At 42.0% G+C, this 21095-nt stretch overlaps 1 protein-coding gene across 3 annotated transcripts in view; it reads right to left on the minus strand.

Moving 5' to 3' along the window:
* Window positions 1-15: 15 nt before the first annotated feature.
* The window catches only part of FBN1 (fibrillin 1), a 147916-nt gene continuing 126836 nt past the window's right edge, over window positions 16-21095 (minus strand). The window contains exons 47-65 of one of the 3 annotated variants that reach the window (XM_027688753.1): window positions 20716-20844; window positions 20330-20449; window positions 19767-19892; window positions 17653-17802; window positions 16181-16246; window positions 15363-15479; window positions 14888-15007; window positions 13136-13255; window positions 12579-12710; window positions 11835-11960; window positions 11074-11280; window positions 10384-10509; window positions 10044-10166; window positions 9015-9131; window positions 8353-8481; window positions 7431-7550; window positions 3938-4169; window positions 2735-2909; window positions 16-1290 (exon numbers count right to left, since the gene is read on the minus strand). In XM_027688753.1, the coding sequence (XP_027544554.1) occupies window positions 901-1290; window positions 2735-2909; window positions 3938-4169; window positions 7431-7550; window positions 8353-8481; window positions 9015-9131; window positions 10044-10166; window positions 10384-10509; window positions 11074-11280; window positions 11835-11960; window positions 12579-12710; window positions 13136-13255; window positions 14888-15007; window positions 15363-15479; window positions 16181-16246; window positions 17653-17802; window positions 19767-19892; window positions 20330-20449; window positions 20716-20844 (2825 nt within the window). In that variant the 3' untranslated portion in view covers window positions 16-900. Of the gene's footprint in view, window positions 1291-2734; window positions 2910-3937; window positions 4170-7430; window positions 7551-8352; window positions 8482-9014; window positions 9132-10043; window positions 10167-10383; window positions 10510-11073; window positions 11281-11383; window positions 11448-11834; window positions 11961-12578; window positions 12711-13135; window positions 13256-14887; window positions 15008-15362; window positions 15480-16180; window positions 16247-17652; window positions 17803-19766; window positions 19893-20329; window positions 20450-20715; window positions 20845-21095 lie in introns of those variants that run through there. The other 2 variants (XR_003535056.1, XM_027688754.1) reach the window with 2 other exon arrangements.

Below are 21095 nucleotides of genomic sequence, written 5' to 3' on the forward strand. Positions count from 1 at the left end.
GGCCACAGAATAAACTAAAAAAAAGAACTGTTTTATTGTGACATTTATGACATTGAACCCTTGTTGATATGAATGACTATGGGTACTCTTGACACGTTACAATATGTCATGGTGTAGGATGGCACTGATTGTCATCTGACTTTTGAGAATGTTTAATGGTCCCTACTGACCTCAGTGCATTTTGGCAAGTCACAGAAACTTTATCATCAGGTTTGTGTATACAGTTAACAAGTAGTTGGTCTTATAAGCACCATTACAAACCCTCACATTAAGGGTATTATTAATCTAGTTTACAAATGCTTCATTGATAAAAATAGCATGATTACAGTATACACACACTTAATTTACATGTAATGTATTATAGGCATAACTGAGATAAACTACTGAGCTAACTTTGGTTGATTGAAGTATTTAGACTGAATAATGGCAATTTTGGCTTCTAAGTTGTGTAAATATTACAGTGCATTTATAAATCTAGGTTGAAAATTTACTAGCACCAAATGGATATCATAAATGGCTGACCTAGTAAGTTGTAGTTGGAGAAGCGAAGTTTAAGAATTACAAAAATAGAGCTGTCCATCAGTTGAAAGCACATTCTTGTACCTCTGCTGAAATGATGACGTGTCTTCAGCATCAGTGGCCAACTTCCAATGATGAAAGTCCCAGTTTTCAAGATTCAACATATCAAGGTAGCTCAGCTACACGTAAAAGCCTGAGAAAGTGGTAGTGTTGAGCTAGGGTATTCATCCTGTACCTTGTTTATGTAAAAATATAATAGTGCTCCTTCGTACAAATGTACTCATGTAAGATTGTACCTATGATATGGAGAATCTGATCGGGAGGAATATTCAGTCCTACCTATCTATCTTTGGTTTAATTATTTGGTCTTTGGTGGATGAATTAATGAAGCAATATCTGAATTTTCATTTTCAGGTTATCTCCCAGCTCACCACTGAGGTAGTCTTTGTCATGTTTCGCTTCAAGCTGGTTAAGTTCCTTCTTTTTATAGAGTGGAATACTACTGATTTGTAATGAATAGTTTCCAGGCACTGGCTTCTTCTTTGTGAAATGAAGGTAACTTATCCCGTCCTTCTTATTGATTCTAAAGAAACCATCTTCATTTCCGGAGTCAATTAAATATCGGTTATGGTTTGTCAGTGTTGTGAGGGCAGGAAGCAGTTCCAGGATGCGATCTTTGTTACTGAGATCCGAGATGTTGATGGAGAAAACTGCTGCTTTTTCAATATCCCAGCTGGCGAGACTGATTGGCGGCTGCAGCTCCTGCTGATCCTGCACAAGAACAAAGGATGTTAGTTGGCTTTGTCAGAGAGCGTTTCACATGTGCCTCTGTGTGTGTATTTCTTGCCCAGCTCTTTCATTGTTAATTAAATGATTTTAAAAGAGAGGTTCTGTTACATCATCTGTCAAATCCACTGTTGCGGGCTCAGGACTCCTCAGGATGAAGTGGAGTGTTTGCACCCTGTGTGGGTAATGGGAGCCTGAGACATGCCCTGGAAGTTTCTGCGCGTGGGTCCTGCTGCCTGATGAACAAAGCCTGTCTGTGCTTGGAGCCCATGACCGACCTCCTACAAAGAGAGCAGCCAAGGCACACTCCTCCCCTCTGCCAGGGCAGCCACAGGCTGACCAGAACAACAACGTGTAAAGGACAGCAGGACCTGTGAGGGAGGCACGGCATTTAGGAGGGGGTTTTATGCTTTGCAAGATTCTCTTGGTTTAGGTGTGGAGCCAGGGCAGCCTGCAGGTGCACCAGAGTGCTGGAAAAGCAGCCTCACCCTTCACCTCCGACTGGGTGGTAACATTTCAGACAGCACATCAGCTGTAATGTTTTCATTTGGAAAGCAAGGGAAGCTCTACATCATCCCTGAGACAAATCCAGCACTAATCCCAGAGAGTAGTAAAACACACTGAAGAAACACCGTTTATGACCGCACTCTGCCCAAAATCTAATGTCCACACTTTTTAGGCAAAACCAGTCTCCTGCCTTCCTGTATTAGCAGAGCACCACGCACTGAGCATGGAATGGAAACAGCGAACAGGCTCCTGAATTCCCTGCATTTGTACATGGAAAAACAAGTTCTTTGGCACCTACACATGAGCAGAGAGTCCAGGTGGTACTTACCTCAGAGTAGTGATAGTGTGACAACATTTTACCAGAGTGTTCAGTGTCTCTTGGTTATATTTTAGGCTGGTAGCCTTGGCCCCAGGATGGTCACCTGGGTGACTGAGAGCAAGGGTCTGGACAAGACCCAGAAGGGCTGCAGCCCTGGACTCCCTCCAGGCGAGTGTGTGTGTCCAGAGCTCTGTGTTTGCTTTGGAGAGGGCTCCAGCCCCAGACGCACAACACAGCACTGCTTGGCAGGGTCCACATCCACCCTCACCAGCATGTCCTGCCTTTCTGGCCACAAGGTCACACAATGGTTTTACACACCCGCTGCCCCTGACCCCAGAGCCTGCCCTTGCTGGTGAGGGGACTGCTCTCTACACAGCTGGGTGGGCACCTATTCCAGTCTGGGATGTGACACAGATGTTGGGTACAGGGCCTCGCCTAATGACAGCGAAAAGCTCCAGAAAGCTGCCTGACATCCCAAACCAGCTTTGGTCTGTTTTCTTTGGGGTGTAGATTTTTCCCAAGGTATTGTCTCTTGGCACACCTCCTTCTGAGTTCAGCCTTCACAAGACAAACCCTTTCCCCCCCAAAAAAAGGGCCAGTTACCTCTGCTTCACTTGCAGTTTCATTAGTGCTTCTGCGCTTCCTTCCTCTCTTGGGATAGCCGTTGATTTTACATTCATAACAAGCTTCTGGAGAGAGGGAGTTGTCGTCTACTTCTCCACTGAGTGAAAGTTCTTGTCCTTGACCTCTGCCTAGCCCCACTCCGGAAACACAGTGTCTGAGGACGGAAGAAATTCAAAATTAATTCCAGCAAGACACAGATCTTATCAAAAGCTGAATTTGGGGGACTGTGAGTACAAATAATAAAGCAATTATGTTGCATTTATTTCCTAGGAAAAACTTCTGCTGAAGTCAACAGACAAAATTGTCACTGAAACACAACACAGCCACCTCTGATTTCAAGAATCTGGCTCCACGAGGCTTTGCCCAAGAGAGACCTGCCAATATTTAACAGTTTTAAAAACACAGGCTTAAGCTCTGAGTTGTTATTAGTAATTTCTGTTATCCAGCCTGGAACACATTTAAAGAGACCAATTTTCAGAAACTTCTTTAAAATCGGAAAAGTGAGGTCTTTCATAATGCATCCCAAAGGTTTTAGTCTCTTCTAAAATTTAAGCCACGATCTTTCTGCTTTCCATTTGGGTTTCTTGCTCCTATAGGTTGCACTACCCTAGCACTCCCACTGGGGCAAGTGAAAATTGGTTTTCTCAATAAAGCAGACATTTATTAAAAAAATATTCATTTGAAACACAGAAGAATATGGAACATACAAGAACATGAGAGCATACAGAATTGTTATTCCAACCAGCGGGTGAAACCACTTGTATAATATCATTTCTCTTTGCAGCTGGCAGGGGGTGTTATTATTAATGTTTGTTTTGTTGAGGTTTTTTTTAAGGAGACAAGTGATACACCACAAATCACAGCGAGGGGCGTGAGCTCCCAAGTGGCAAGCTCAGAGGACTTGGCAGGCTGCTGGGGTGTGCAGGAGAGTGAAAGCAGTAGCTTAAAATATATGATTGAACCTGGTAGCCCTGACCAAATTTCAATAAGCATTAAAACCCTCCCTTCCCACCCTCCTCCTCATCTCCAAAATCAGCAGGTGCCTCCAGCTCTTAAGCACCTCCCCAGTCCTATCCCTCTTTAATTGCTCACAATTCCCCTGGTTCTGCTGCTCCACGCTACAAAGAAAGGAGTGAACTACGTCCCCTTGGTATCTGTTAGTTTAAAATGAGAATCCCTTACCCTTGTCCTATTCTGAAGTAACCAGGTGGACATCCACAGACATAGCCACCTTCAGTGTTTGAACACCCATAACTGCACGGGGCTTGTGCAGAACCGCATTCATTGATATCTTGGCAACCTCCACTAAACTGCTCATACTGAAATCCGGTAGGGCACATACATTTATAGCTTCCCAAAGTATTGTGGCAAGATGCTCCTCCACAAATGTGTGCACTGAGACACTCGTTTTCATCTGGAAAAGAAGCAGAATATACCACGTTAACTTTCACTCTCAGGTGTGGCCCAGCCTACCCCTTCTGCCAGGTCGTGCTTGGCTGCTGCTAAAGGTGCTGCCACATGGGATGGACAGAAACAGAGCAGGGCTTGGCCTCACCCTCGGCTGGGGCAGCGGTCGCTAGGAGATGACTACAACCATACAACACAGCAACATTTGGGCTACTCTACAGAGGATGTTTTGTGCCACGTCAGCTCATGCTCTGGAGAGCAGAGAAACAGAGGAGGTAGCTTTTTTTTTTTGTTCCAGAAACAACTGAAAAGAATAAAACTTTGTACAGCCAACAATCTGGTCCAACAATCCCTTGTTCAAAATGCTATTCGACATCAAAGGAGAAAGAGTAAGGAATCAAGCTCTGACACCTTTTCCAGGCATTGAAAATTCCTTCCTACACACTCACATTTAAATATTAGGCACAGGTAAGGTGCAGGAGCAAGTAGGAAAGTAAAAATAAACACAGCTGTAGGTACAACAGATTGCCACATTCTGAGCCAGCCCTTTTCCAAACTTCCCAAGTGTGGCACTGTAGGAGTTCAAGGTCAGTTCAGGCTTATTTACTGTAAATGGTTGCTTTTTGAAATGTAGCTGGTCTGATTTTTTTTTGGTCTGATGTGGCAAATTGCTTAAAAAAGTTCTGCCTGCTGTTGTTCCCCATGTTCTGTGATTAATGCACATGTACATTGCATGTGTGTGCATACACAAGAAATGCCATCTGGAAAGTACAGAGCAGCATCTCTGACCTCAGCATCCAGGTTACAGGAGAATAACTACTAAGTCAGAGCATTATTTTTTTTTCCAAACAATGTGCCTGTTTGTTCTCTTGTTGTTTAAAAGCAATGACTTTGCTTCTTGCAGCCTGATTTACAGCATGGTGCACTATGGAACTGCCTGGGCAGGGAATGCAGTCATAGACAGCACAAGACATGGGAGGAACCAAAGCATTCTTCAGTGATTATCTAAATGTGTTGCAGCAACATCAAAAGTCCCTGAACACTTCATTAAATAAGCTAAAAAAGACAGAAACTGTTTGCAGAGTTGGGATTGCCAAGGAATATGAAGGAATTGTCACGGAAAAACCTATTACATGGAGATTCTTCCCCTGTGGTACACCAGGAGATCTAAATAAGCATCTTAAGCATATACAGATACAAACACTGCAATGGGAACATGTGGAGAACACAAGGTATAAAACCTGAGGCTGAATTCTGTGTTCCCGAAGCCTGTAGGGGTTTGCCATTAACTCAGAATGATGTTTCAGTATTTGTCACACCTAAAAGCAATTATGTCATAAATGCAAGTTTGGGCCACAGAAAGTTACTGTACCAAGAGCAGATACATTCACTTCACAGCAAGAGTGTGAACACTAGTGAGATTAGTTCCCACATTTTGGGTGATTGGTGGAAGAAAAAATATGAAGAAAAGTGAAAAACACTAGTTCTGAGACCCTCAGGCTCTGTGCAAGCTGTGCTGCCTTGCTCTCCTGTGCTCTGAGAGATGCCATGAGGACAGAGGAAACCGAGCCTCCTTCCCTGCAGGTTTGGGTTTCTGCCTGGATTGCCCCATCCATGTCCAAGAAGGAGGAAGTGCTGGCTTAGTCTTGTCCCACTTGTGGGTCTCAGAGTCATTTTCCCTGGTGAAGTTTCTGGTGACCAGTATTTTCGGTGCCAAGGCTGAAGCCTTTCTTTCAGTGGGGGAAATACCAGCGCTTGTGCATTTTGAAACTGGTATTCCCTGTATAAATCTAAACAGTAGTCAAGGAGCTCAAAAGCTGGAATAACAGTGTAGACCTGGTTTGGAAATACACTTAGTTAAATGCTTTCACCCAGGAAGACTTGGAAACAGCCAAGATGTTTCACAAAACTCAGTGCTGCACTTTTTCAGATTCCACAGTGCCCTCAGCAGCCAGACGTGACAGCGCTGGTTGGGTGTTGTTTTTTTTTTTATCCTCCTGCAGATTAAACTCTGATTTAACCCTAAACTCTGCTAATTTAATCAACATTCAAAACCCCCATATGTTTGTGCTCTCTCCTTGTTCTCTGTGTGTTACAGGCATGGAGCGCTGGAGCACAAGCAAGCAAATGTCACAGCAAGGACTGCACAAACTGTCAGGAGGTTTGGTAAGAATAATCAACAGCAGAGACCTCCTTGGAGCACCACAGTGATAACAAGCAAAGGCATTTTTATGTTTCTGAGAGCAAAGAAAGCCAAAGAGAGTTATAAAGCCCTTTGTTCTCAAAGAGGTCATCAAGCACATCTCTGGGTATCCACAAAAGACCGGCTCACTTTAAATGTGATGAAAACTGCACATAGCTGTCGCCAGAGGAAAAATCACTCCTGTTTCTCTTGTTTGAATATGCTACACACTACACTCCTGACATAGAGGCTCTTCCCATGACTGCTGCACAGGACCCAGTTCTGACTGCTCAAGTGAAAACCAGCATCAATGCTCTGCACATGCAGCCCCACCTACGAGGGCTCAGAGACTTGGGATAGAAACAAAGTTTAGATAGGGAAGAATAGTTCAGGATAGGCATTTTAATGCACTAGTGCATTTAGTAATTAACATAACTAAAGAGCACTAACATTTGTTCATTTTAAACAGAATTGTCTTGTAAGCACTCGTAAATTGTATCACAAAGCTGCAAGGAAGCATCTTTAGACAAACAGCAGAAGCTTTGCTCAAATATGACAAATTGTTAATTCTGTACAAAGGGCTTAAACACAGCAGCCTTCCTGCAGGTGTTGTAAGAATGGCAAAAGCACAGATCAAGTGGGATTTTAATAAAATTCTAGATGCTTTGAGCCAGAAGTTGAATTTTACAATTTAACAACCAAACTTGTAGTTCTGAGTCTGCTAGGTCCAATCCACCATCCACTCCTAGACAGGACCTGTCTAAGCAGAGACTGTTGCATGGCTAAGAATTCTTTTGTTTAGACCACAAAATACTCAGGTAACACAAGTTCCCTCAAAGCCAATACAATCTCTAGCACCCTCAAGGAGAATTTTGTGCTTAAACACTTGCCAGACCAGGGCAGAGGTTACTGGGTGCTTCACACCTACTTTGCCTTTCACAGGAGGGCACACTTGGAATGAAACCGCTGAATTTAGCAAACTATGATCAGGAAAAAAGAAAGGCCAACTGCACCATTGCCCTTCACTTCTTGCTGCTAACAAAGGTAACATGCATTTTAATGTATGACTTCACAAAAGTGACTTGCCAACACATTGGTTCCACTGGTAATGCTGGAGATATCCTTGTGGGCAGCTACACCTGTATCCTCCGATTATGTTCTGGCAGCCATGCTGACACCGGTGGTTTCCATCACATTCATCAACATCTGAAAGAGTGAGATACACTCTGAGTTTTGGGAGAGAAGCTCAAATTATGCTGTATTTGAAAAGTATGTTACAAATAATCATATATATTCATATATCATATATATGGGTATATTTCAGGATCTTCCAAAAACCTGGTCAGTGCTGGGAGACCACTTTGGGCCTTTCAGGTTTGGATTTGTGGCTCCACAACAAGAAACATTGGGCTGAAAACCACAGAAAGCTCACATTCACCCACAGTTTTCAGAGTTTTTGCATTCTGCTATGGAGCAGACAGCAGGAAGACATTTGTGTATGGTACCCCCCCAGTGTTTTCCTAAGGGTCCCAGCTCCTCAGCAGACAGACCCTTGCTTTTACCCAGGCATCCAACCCAGGAACCCCAGGATACCTCTTTTCAAAACAAACCAAACTCTATCCCAGGAGAAGGCTCTAGGGACCCAGAGGAATAAGCCTACAGCCCTTGAACTCTCTGTTTAGCAGGTCGCCTTGGAGATGCAAGACTTCCTGTCCTTGGTGAGTCCCTCAGAAATCCATGAAGGATTCAACAAAAGTTCACTGAACTTACAACACTTAAACTGAAACATTCCAGGCTAAAGTGACATCTCAGAAAATATCTGTCCAGCTCTTTAGCATCCTGCAATATATCCATCTACTCTGGCCCATGGAGAGAAATACTGCCTTGTTGCTAAATTTCCATACACTCCTCCCCTTGAATCTACACTTGCTCACTCCACAGGCCCTTCCTTGGATGACAGTATGGCTGAGAGATGAAGGAAGCAAGAGAAGGCCTGTGTTGTACCCACCTTCACAGCTCTGCCCAGTTTGATCGAGTGAGAAGCCACGTTGACATTCACAAACAAAACTTCCTGGTGTGTTCTGGCAAATGCCCTTCGGCCCACAAAGATTGATTTCAGTGGCACATTCATTGTTATCTGGAGGAAACCAAAGCCTCAGTGTTAGTTTGTAGTTGTTGCTGTGAAGGGGATCATTCAGCCCTGCTCAGGATGAACGGGTGGTGGCAGGAGAGTATGTTTTGCAGGAGGCAGTTTAGTTTAACATTTCCACAGACCCTGTGGATATGTGTTTAAAAGACAACTGCAGAAATGTGTATTTCACGGTTATTGTTTCCAGAAGCCTTGACATGATCTCAACAAACTACAAGAACAGAAATAGAACTATTTTTTGGCTCAATGGATAAGAAAGGGTAAGGCAAGAATTACAAATTGGTGTTTATACTGTCTGGTTCTTGCAAGGGCAAAATTTAAAGACATAAATTATGAAAGCAAGGAAAGGTAGGAGGGAGGGTCTCTTTGCATCTTCTGCTCTGGGGGGACTGGGATCAGAACCTGGCCTATTTTTCCATTTGGTTTCTCAGGAAGGTGATTTTACCTCCTTGCTAGTTTGCTTCTGGAATAAGGGTCAGTAATAAATCCCAAGTCTGTATCTACCTTCCCCCATCACCTACCAATGCAGGCTGTATGGTGCTGAGTGAATCCAGGAGGACATTTGCAAGTGAAGCCCCCAATGGTGTTGACACAAAGGAACTGGCAGTTGTGCTGCTTTGTTGCACATTCATCAAGATCTGAAAAAAAAAACCAAGAGAACATCTTTCACTTACGTTCCCTGGACTCAGAAAGAAGTGATTACAAATAAATAACATAGCAAATAAAGCCTTCTGAATCTATATCTGGCTTTCTGTGCTGGCTTCTGGTTCTTCTCTCATGAAGCCTCACATGTAATGAATGGGACTTTGGAGCTACACCAGTGTCCATGTCAGTGCTGAATTAGACACCCCTCTCACCTGTCTGAAAGTTCTTGTTACCATTTATTGACTGAGTAGACATTTATTATGTAAGTCACCACCTTCATGAGAAGATCTGGCAGACTGGAAAGTGGCCTTGCACTGAAGCATACTATTACTCCAAAAGAAATATGGAAACACTAACAACAAATTTCACTGTCGTTCTCCATGCCAAGTTAAGAATTGCTGCTCTAACTTGTGTGGATTCAGTCAGATCTTTGTTACCAAGATACACAAATATATGGAGTTCTAATGAACATTTCAAACTCTCTCCTGCACTGCTGTGCCTTATCCAGCACACTGCAGAAGCAGTAGGTAAAAATTCTGTTGATGGTGAGCACAGTGCCAGCCAAACTCATCTTTGCATCCATTACAATTCATTTATCACTGAATAACATGGCTTAAACCAACATGCTTACCAAAATAAGAACAGTCATATATATACACTATTGGCTACAAAATCTTTTAAGATAGCTGCCATCATCCTGCAGAAATCCCTGTGGATCTACTGTTCATCCAGATTACCAAAAAGCTAACTGAAAACCAGCTCCATCCTATGCAGGACCACTTACAGTCTTCAGTAGAAATATTCACATGAATCAAGGAGACAGATTTGCATCATTTAAATGTCCTTGCATTCATTTTTGCCTGTGAAACACAGTTTCTGCAGTTAATTCTGTTCTTGATTTTTACCTTTGCAGCTCCTCCCATCTTCTTGCAGAATGTATCCTTTCGGACATGAACACTGGTAGCTCCCCTCTGTGTTTTTGCAGATGAAATTGCAAGGTTTTGGAGACTCATTACATTCATTCAGATCTAGGAGAAGCAAAACCAGATACCTCAGTGCTGGTAACCAAGAGTTGTGATGATGTTTTTCAAAACATTCAGGAGAGATCAGAAGGAAACCAAAATCCCCAAAGCACTTCAACAAATGACATTTTATTTTCTCATTTTTCAAAATCTTTCTATTTCCCTCTTCAAGTCACCTCTTGGTAATAAACTTCATGTACAAACACCATGATGAAAAACCTACCTATGCAGAGAGTGCCAGTTATATCTGTAGTATAGCCAAGGTTGCAGTGACAACGGTAAGATCCCCTCTCATTGATGCATTCCCCGTTGCGGCAAACATCGTGAATAACCTTGCACTCATCAATATCTGCAATTAAAGGAGGGTTAGTTCTCAGTGGAACAACAACTGATTTTATACAGCTCCAACAGATTCTTGTGACCTGACATAAAGAAACCCACACTGTACATAAAATAATAAAATACTGCACAGATTATATAGAAATATTTAGTGGAAAAACATGGAATCTAGCTTCCAAATGCAATGAACAAGCTGTAATTGGAAGCAAACACCTGGAATTCATAATTCATTAGCCTCCACAAATCAAACATCACTTTGCTTTCATGAACACAAATAGCTCTTAAGGTGTACCTGCAACACACTCAAATGTGAGAGTGCAAATTCCCATTTGAGTGCCTGTCAATCAACCAGCATGCAAAGTAAGTTTCTGCCAAGATGGGATGGATGCCTCATCATCCAGGGACTTTGGCTATGCACTCTCCTCCCAAAGGACTGGAGTTTCTCAACATGAAAACTCTCAGAAAATTTCGGCTGATATCCAAAACATTTAGGACCTCCCATTGTTCACATACTTTATAATTTATCACTTAATTTGGCATTGTCTAAGAGAGCATTTAATAGAAGAGTCAGTACCTGCTCCGTTAGACATGTATCCTCGGCCATGAGGGCAAAGCTTCTTAAAGGCCACGGTGCCTGGGAAGGGACAGACCTCACAGTTTTGCCCCCAGCCTCGGCCTCCATCACAGCAGCATTCAGACTTGGTGACAGAGTTCCTGTTGCTTGATCCGATTTGACACATACTTTGTAAGACTTCAATGAAGCAGTAGCCTTCCCTGTTGTCTGGAAGACAAACGGTGCATCACAGAGAATCCTAATGGTGACGACCTCCAGAGGGTCATGAGATACTGGGAATTTAGTCAGAAATATAACAGAAAGGGCATACTTCACCCTGAGACTGTGGAACTGAGAGTGAAAGACTATCAGCAGTGAGAAAGAGAGCGTGACGTCTAAGGGAAACAAAGACAGGAAATTCAGCAAAAGTTGGAAGAGAAGAAATTACAATATGCTTCTAAAAATGTATGTTTCTGTTTGAACCCAGAGAAAAAGGACTGGCTGAAAATCAGGACCTGAGAAATGTCAGAGCTGGCTGGCTGACTGAAACCATGGAACAGTCAGTCTTCATAGCAAGTCACCCCAACCAAACTGACTGAAGCAGGAATATGGTGAGGATGGGAAAGAAGAACTTGCAAGAGGGCACCTACATAGAAAGGCCCCTTCCAAAAGGCATGTAAATTCAACAGTTTGTTTTCTCATTGTGCATTTCTAAGTTTAATTTCAACCCCAGCTGCTGCTGTCCAAGTGACAGCTCACTGGGGTGTTAATGTGGGACTCACCAAGGCACTCGTCCTGGGCGTCGCTGACGGTGAATCCCTCGTTGCACTCACACCTGTAACTGCCCACTGTGTTCACACAACGGCCGTTCTCACAGAGCCCAGGTTTGGTCTGACATTCATTCTCATCTATTTTTTGAAATTACATGACAAAAATCAAGTCCATTACTGGATTAATGCAGGTTAGAGAGGTTTTATAGAATTCTTGAGCTGTGCATTCTGCCTGGTTAAACCTCCATTTTTTTCTTTTTCTTTTATTTCAGAAGTCTCTTTTATTCAATTTTCAGAGGAAAGATGACCATCTAGCTCACAATACTATATATGTTGTTACCACATCTTCTCTGTAATATATTCCTCACTGGTTTTCAAAATTTTTCATAATTTCAGCTGCATTTCTGAATGCCATCCATGGTTTAAAAACAATTCAGATTTACTCTCATTCGTGCTAACAGAGCTAAACAAGCCTAAAGCAACAGATCCAAATCTCTGCTTTCTTCCCTCAGAGCTATGCAGCAGCAGCAGTATAAATTGGTTGTAAAGACACCCACATCCAGATTTTCTACTTTCTGCCCACACATGTGCACACCTGAACAGCAAAGCGAAATGTGTACAGCATCAGTAGGTCCATTACATAGGTAGTTGTGAAATCCTTCCCCTGAGTTCCTTAACGCTTTGTTAAATCCAAAATTTCTAGCTTTGCTGAGGAATTGCGTGTTTCAGGAGTTTCAACACTTCAGTGTCACTTACCTATACAGCCTTCCCCATCTGGTCTGCGCTGATAACCAGGTCCACAGATACACATATAGGTACCAATTAGGTTTTTGCACTCCATCTGTTTTGAGTCACAGTCATGAATTCCTTCTTCACACTCATTCTGATCTAAAACACAAGGTTTAGACTTCGTTATATAGAGGGATGATCCTGGAAATTCACAATAGTAAATTCTGACTTTGGAATCTCAATTGTAATCAAACCCTATACATACATTTATTGTTCTAAACTAACCATAAAATACACGAGCCTTGCGCAAATTGATTTCTCCCAAATGCCCATTTTTAGTGCAAGACAAAACCACATCATCTGATATGACCTCACTTAGGCAGATGTGTAAGTTTACTGGCAGGACAGGACTAATACAATCAAGTGTATAATGCAAACCATAGAATTTCATCCCAAATTCTTTCTGACTCAGTTACTTCCTGGGATTAAAACCCTGGCCCAATAGTGCAGTGACTCAGAGCCCCGCCCCTGCAGGAACTTGAAATCATTCTCTCATAACTGTGAGAGTCTGGTAGGAGCTTTACCTCTGCACATTCTCCGGTCCTCTCGCAGAACGTACCCCCCGGGGCACTTGCATTCGTAGGATCCAAAAGTGTTCACGCAGCGGAAGGCGCAGAGCAGAGGGTTGATGCACTCATTGACATCTGGATTTGGAGCGACAAAGACCATGGGGAAAGTGAAACACTTGTGTAAAACTCAGCAGACTTGAGTGCACAGGTTTTAGGTACAGGCAATACCACAGATCCCAGTTTATGGAGAGCTAAATTTTAATAGCTGGGGATCCACGGTCCTACTCATGGATTTCTGTGTGAAGCAGGCACCAGACATGCCAGGATGTTTGCACAGCTACCTGAAGTTTCAATATGTTCAACAGCAAGCAGCCAATGGAAATAATTTCCAGATCTATGCTGCCAAAATACTGGCTCAGTTAAAACTGTATCTTTTCCACATCTAGGTTCAGCTTTTATGATTGGTTATTTTTTAAATTCTATGTTCACTAATTCAGCTTCTTCATAAACTAAATTCCATAAAACAGTATCCTTACTAGAAACATTATTGTGAAGTGCATTTACATATGGTCTGGACTACTTGAGTAAGTACTGCTATATACTGATGTTTATGCACTCTGCTAACTCCTCCTCTGCAATTTGAGCTTTCACCCAAAATTCCACAGGGAAGTGAATGAAGCTCTAACTGTATATAAAACTAATGCAATTTGATGCAAAAATAGAAGCATTCTTTTGTATGGGCTTGCAAAGAAATAGATTGTGGCAGATAATTTAAGAACAGCTGTGTCAAGTCAGAAGAGAGTGTCAGAATGTCCTAGGACATTCTCCTCTCTCTGGTTTTAACAGGAGGAGATGAATATTAAAAAACCTCATACCATGTACACAGAGATCTTTCCCCTGATACAGCCTCTCAGTTTAAGGACTTCCACAGCCAAACACCACAACCAAACTATCAAGCTTAATTTCCACTGATGGATTCCCACACAAATTTGTATAATTTCTTTCTAGGTCAATTTATACTTGTGGCCTCACTAATATTCTGTAGCAAAGAGTTCCACAGCTTAAGTACGTACCATGCATATAAAAATGTTTGCTTTGGTTTGTCTAACATGTTCCCTCTATTTTTGGTACCTTTACCACTTGTGGCTTCATAAATTTAAATCATATATCTCTTCAACCACATTTTCCACACTGAAAAATTCTAACTTCTTTTCAGACTGTCCCTTCTATAACTCTGATCTTCCTTACTTCTCTTTTCTTTGTACATGTACAAATTTTAATTTTTGAAATGAGACACCAAAGCAATATGGAAAATATTCAGCCTAGGGGTACCATGGTAATTGTCTGGTACTGTATTTGTATTTTCTGTTTTGTTTCCCGTTTCTTCCCTAACAAACTCAGGCAGCCCATTTCCTATTTTCATCACCCATAGGGAGTCTCTTCACTCAAGGAGGAAGGCAAAACACACAGTACACAGCCCTTCCAGGAACTGTTCTGGAGGGACTGCACCCCAACATGCTCCTCTGTGGGCAGCCCCTGAGTAGACACCACACAAAAGCCTGTTCACCCAACCTCCAGTTAGAAAAACATACTCCAGTTCATGGTGGATAGAGGAAGGAGGAGCCCATTTTTCTGGTTCAGATAAAAATGCATTGTTCCAAATGTCCATATTTTAGTTTTAAATCCGCTTTACTCTCCTCAGTTGTTTTCAAAATTAGGGACCTGTTTCAGCACACAACCACAGCCCTTAACACGTGGGAGTCTCACCTTCACAGGTCATCATCGGCCCAGGCTCAAAGCCCTCAACACAGGTGCATTCAAAACCTCCCACCACGTTCCTGCAGGTTCCATTTCCACATGGGTTTCCAACAGCACATTCATCAGTATCTGCAAGCAGTTAGATCAAGACAAGAATAAGTGGTTTTACTCAACCAAAAAGGTATAAAATCTATGTTGTTCATGTACAAGCAGAAAAATAAAAAATCCAAGAATTCACTCAAGTTACTGAATTAGAATCACAGACTCCCAAGCATAATCTGGGATTGCTAGTGGTTATCTGGGCCACTCAGCCAGAGCAGGACCAACTTGGAGCAGGTTGCTCAGGGCCTGCCCTGGCAGGTTTTAAGCACCAGCAGGGATGGAAACTCCACAACATCAGAGTAAAACAACCTCACTGCTCCTTAATGCCATACTTAGCAATTCAGGAAAACCTTTTAATGGAAGATGAAACAGCTCTACTTACCCACACATTCTGCTCCCTGTAGGATGTAACCATACGGACATTCACAGCGGAAAGACCCATCTGTGTTGATACACTGCCCAAATTTACAGTTATCTGGATCAAGGCACTCATCCACATCTTAACCAGAAATATAAACAACACAGTAAGTGCAACTGACTTCATGTGCTTTTAAACTTCTCTCAAAGAACAAGTGTTGTTCTGGCAAGAAATATTCCTGAGATCACAAAAAATACTAGGATGTGAATTCTGATATCTTAGGATGAAGGCACAGAATTTGTTTTGCAGGCCAGCTTTCACAATACAGAAAAGAAACTGCTTCTACATGTCAGATATAAACCTCTCTGACTGGGGCTATAGGGAGAGCAGCAGATATGAAAAGCAGTAGTCATCCAGCGCTCCTTAAATGCAAACTTTTGCCAGTAAGGCTGAAGTGCTGTTTGTCTTGGGAGAGAACAGAATGTACTGAAGGGATCTGGGAAACTGTGGTTTGCACTTCTGGAGGATTAAAACCATTTACTGTAAACAGGCTACATATATTGTACAAGAAAAGACAAGTGGGCTACGTGATCCAACCTCTAGATCCTACATAGGTTTCCTAGATCTAAAAGAAGTTTGGTTTCTGATGTATGAGATATTCAAGCTTGAATTTGAAATTGGTAGGAAAAATTGAGAAAAAAAAAGTAGCACAGAAGTTTCCACAATTCATGGCTTTTGGAAACTGTTGCAAAGGTGTTATTCTCAGCTGAAAGGGAGAATGGCTTATGGGTAGAAAATGGCACACTGATGCAACAACAGCATTGTGGGGTTCAGGTACTTACCCAGTCTTGCATCCCCAGGTCCAACAAGGATGCCAATTCCAAATGGACAAATCTGTCTGAATGCCTCTGTAAAAAAACCAATAAAAATCAAACCATATGTTAAACTCTATCTTGGCAATCAGCATCACTCATGAGCTGCACGTGTAACCACTGCTACCAGTTCATCCTCCTCACGCTCAGGCCCAGAAATAAAGTATGTAGAGATATAAACTTCTAATTTTATATTCAACCAAAAACTATATGGTCGTTTTACATTTCATCTGATCTCCTGTGTGCATATGTGCAAAATTCTGTGAATAATCAGCATTATCTAACTTCATTAAGGAGCAAAGTAATGCAGTATTTCTATTTTAGAAGTATCAATAGTACTGACTGCATTCTTTTCTGTTGTGAATGAAAGATTTCCTACATTTTCTGAAGACACAATTTAATCCAGACTCAGCTATCTTAAAGCTATGTCTTTTTGAAAAGACGAGAAAAAGGGCCTTGATCCTTTGAGAAGAGTGCAATATTGGACTGTGCAATATATTGAAAAATATATTCAATATATTGAAAAATGTATGTGCTGACACTTCAAGAAAATGCTGTGACACACACTGTGCTTTTCCAACCGGCTTCGGTTCATATGATCCACGTCAGCAGAATGAAACATGCACAGGCAACAGGCCTAGGAATATTGCAACTGGCACATCTAATTCTCTTTTCTACCCTTGGCTTTTGTGAGGATTGTCTGCAAAACATCTCCATGACTTATTAATGAAATGAACTGCCATCATGTATTGCTGAAACCAGTAGTGCTGTTAAACCGCATTTGTCAGCAGGAATTAAAGTCCATTCAGCAAATTGCACCAGGATGGTACAGAGGCCTGTTGACTTGCTTGATGCCGACTTAGTCTTATAAAGGATACTAACAAAGTAAACTGCTTCTTTAGCAACAGTCCAGGGAGGCTTTCCTTCCTCAAGGCCTGTGTTTTGTCATTCTCCGCTATTTTCGCAAGTCATTCACATTGATAAGTTTGCACATTTACATTTTTAATAATAAAATTCAGACATGGATCTAATTTAACTGTTTCCGTTGATTTCTCTTTTTTAATTAGATTTCATGTTTATAGAACCTCTTTCTATACCTGTTTACAATTAGGTGAATTCCATTTGTGTCTCGAAGGTATTGCCACTCAGCCTACCAAGGACCTACTCACTGCCTTCAGCTTTCTGCATGTGACACCTCCCCAGTAAAATACTCAGCACCCCAACACAGTAACAAATCTACCAGCAAACAAGGAACATACTCGAGAACTGACTATCCAAGGAACATGTTTTTGAGACTGCAGTGGCACCTACTTTACAGAGAGCAAGAACAATTGTTAAGGTTAAACACCTCTGGGGAATTATTTTTCAAAACTCCTTCTTATAAGAATCCCAATCTCCTTTCAGTTCTGAGAGCTTTCATGACAGTATGGTCAATAACTCACCATCTGCTTCCTCTGGGCAGAGCTCACAGGGATCTCCCCATCCCTGCCCCTTTAAGGCACAGCAACACTCTTGTTTGGAGTGGTTTCGGGACTTCGGCACAGAACATTTTCCATCTTCAAACTTGGTAAAGCAGTAACTTACTCTCAGATCTGCACAGAGAAAAAAACTTGTTATGAGCAGTTAGGGTGACTTGGCACAATTTTCACTTAGAGGTGTTAATTGCAAAATTACCAGAAAAACCCCCACCAAAACACCCAACTTCCATCTGAGTCTATAAATTGGGATCATTATTGTCTCTGACTGTGGAAGACCTGAAGAAGGAGGGAAGCTTCCTACCTCAGTAAAGGAAAGCTATGGGGTAGAGTGTCCTACTTCAGTCATGGAAAAGGAAGGGTTTTTCTCTTTTGTCCAGCAGAAATGGAAGAGCTGTACTCTCCTCTTATCCTCACTCCTCTTTGTAAAAACTGAATATTGCCTCAATTTATTTATATTCTATTACTAGTAAGAATCACTTGAATCAAGACATTTTAATTAACTTACAATGACAATACTGCGTAGTGTTAAAACGAGAGGCAATTTGCAATGGTGCTTTCCTTCCTCATTCCTCCCGGAGGTACAAACAAAGCAAACTGTCTCAGTAGCACTGTATTTTGCACCCTGAAGCTGGGTAACCAGGATGCTGGAGCAGAGCTGAGATCACAGACCACAAGCATTCAGCAGGCAGAGAGCTGGCAGCTGCCTGCACTGGCAGGGGGACAGCAACAGGGCAGTTATGGAAGCAGCTGCTCATCCAGTTTTCCGGTGCAGCATCAGTGGTGGGCAATGTCCAGGTTTTACTGAAGTCTGAGGTAATGGGAAGTTTTAAACAAAACTTTGTTTAGCCTGAGATACTTGAAAAAAAAAACAATCTGCTTCAGGGGATGGAGAGAAGCCCACCTGAAGTTCACACACAAGTGTGCATTTTCCTCTGACATTATATGTGAAACAGTGGTCTGTGTTAGATTAGGTTACATTTTTTTTATGATTTTGGGTTTATTGTGATTTTTTTTTCCTTACCTGAAGAAAATGACACCCTCACACTGAAGAAACTTCATTTATGCAAGCTACATAAGCACAGCTAAAACATCCATGCTGCTTTCTTGAAGCTGAGTGAAGTAACTGTGCCAAACTGCATGGTGGTTTGGAGACTTGGATGAATGTTTACTGCAGGTTGGATTCATTTTTACCAAAACCACAATTTCATTTAGCCCACTGTGAAGTGAAGAACTCGCTATGGTGTCAACAAGCATCACTGTTCTGTGCCAAGCAAAACTACAGAGGTCCTTATAAAGGTCTTACTCATCAGTGGTTCCCACTGTGCACACTGTGTATAGGACATTTAATGCTGTATCTATTTAATAATTTTCAAAGCCTTTAAAGTAACTCACTCCCTAATCTGTTGTGCTTGTTCTTTATACACAAAATAAACTAACCTGTGGCTTTTCTTTACTAGATGCTCGGCTTTTAGCATCTGGTCTGTCTTAGTGCCCATGTTTAGGCTCTGAACAGTGTGTGCAGTAATCTGGAAGCCAAAAGACACTTCAGACTTTTCTAAGCAGATGGGTGCTTATTGTCCTCACAACATTGTTTCCAAATTTTTTCCACCAATCTTTTTTCCACCCACACATTTGTGGAGAGGAATAGCACATAACAAGTGTTATGGTGAACATGGTAAGTGCTAAGGACAGCCCAGTAACTGGAAATTCTGCCCTTAGGCTCCTGCCTGGGTTCATGCTCTATTTCTGTGTCATGTTACTGTCTATACAGAGGCCAAGTATCCTCAGCATTTCTTCCAGGGGTGCAAGAAAGGACTGCAGGGCAACATAATTTCCTCACTTAACCTGGTGCATTGAACATTATCTTCGCCCCTTTTTATTGCAATGTTCTGTTTAACGACAAACAGATGTTAGGGCAAGACAGAACCTGGCCCCAGCTACAGAATTATCATGTTTTCCCTATGAAAAACACTGTTTGAGTCCAGAGTCTCCCTACTATATTAGAAACAGCCCACTAATAAGGCTTGTCTGAAGCAGCAAACAAATTTTGAAAGGCCAGAAAATAGGAATGAACCTACCTTGGCATCGCCTTCCTGTGGAAGACAATACAAAGCCTTCTGGACACAGACATTTGAAACTGCCTGGAGTGTTGCTGCATGTGCCCAGGGCACAAATTTCTGGCTGTTCCACACACTCATCAATGTCTGGAAGAAAAGTAATTAAAGAGATGAGAAATAAAAATATTTACACTGGCAGCTGTACCACATGAAATGCAACCTTACATCATCACTGACATCTATCAGACTCGACAAACAAAAAGGCCAAACAAAAAGAGACAGAAAGAGGAACTAGAAATCCAGGTGCAAAATCTAGGGTTAGTTTTCAAATCTTCATGCAGTGGGCAAACTTCAGCAATGTACCATCAAGCAAATAGCCATTTTTCTTGGGTTCAGATCAGGTAATTCTGGTCCAAACAAATGTTGGTGATATTTCTTATGGGAAGTGAGGGACTTATAGTGGCTACAGTTCAGAACTGTACACTGACACAAAAGACTAAACATTGCTCATGTTTAGATGCAGAGGAAATTGGTAACTGTGAGCAGCTAGGAAAGGGACAGAAGAGGGATTGTTCTGTACACACCTTCACATTTGTCATTCTGCAGGATATATCCAGGAGGACAGATACATCTGAACGAGCCATCCAAGTTCTGACACGTGCCTGGTGCACATTTGCCAGGATCCAGTGCGCACTCATTGACGTCTGAAAGAAAAGAAAGACAATTTATTTGAGATAATTGTTGTTATCTCAAATCTCTGGCTGAGGCTGCTGTAACTTTGATTCCATCAAACTGAAGGTGGAACTTCCCAGGAGCAGGAGAGAAGTCCTCTTCTCATCCTCTTGTCATTCTTTTCCTCTGCTCGGTACAATGATGACAGTGTGACAGTTCTCTCTGACCTACTGTTTTACTAAGCATATCTCCCCAAGCTTTGCTGAATGTTTTTTTTACCCTAAAAGAAAGCACTCACCAACACAAGTCCTTCCATCCAGAGCCACCTCATAGCCATCATTGCAGAGACACTGGAAGGACCCAATGGTGTTCACACACTGACCATTCCTGCAGAGCATTCCATTTCCACTTGCACACTCGTCCACATCTAACAAAATAACATTGAAAGATATGTAAGAAACACCTGTAACAAGTGAAATTGGGTAGGTGAGATTTCAGTTTTCACTATATTGACAGAGGAACTGATAACACAGAGAATTCCCTGTTTCAAAGACAAGTGAGGGGAAAATACCACTACTGGTCTACGTTCTGAAATTGTCAAAGCAGGAGTAGAAAACCAAATGGCCCAATATCACACACCAACATTTGAGTGGCTCTAGAAAAGTGAGGAGAGCATAA

The sequence above is a fragment of the Neopelma chrysocephalum genome, unplaced genomic scaffold (assembly GCF_003984885.1).
Source record: "Neopelma chrysocephalum unplaced genomic scaffold, ASM398488v2 Primary Assembly neopelma1_75, whole genome shotgun sequence".
Lineage (NCBI taxonomy): Eukaryota > Metazoa > Chordata > Aves > Passeriformes > Pipridae > Neopelma > Neopelma chrysocephalum.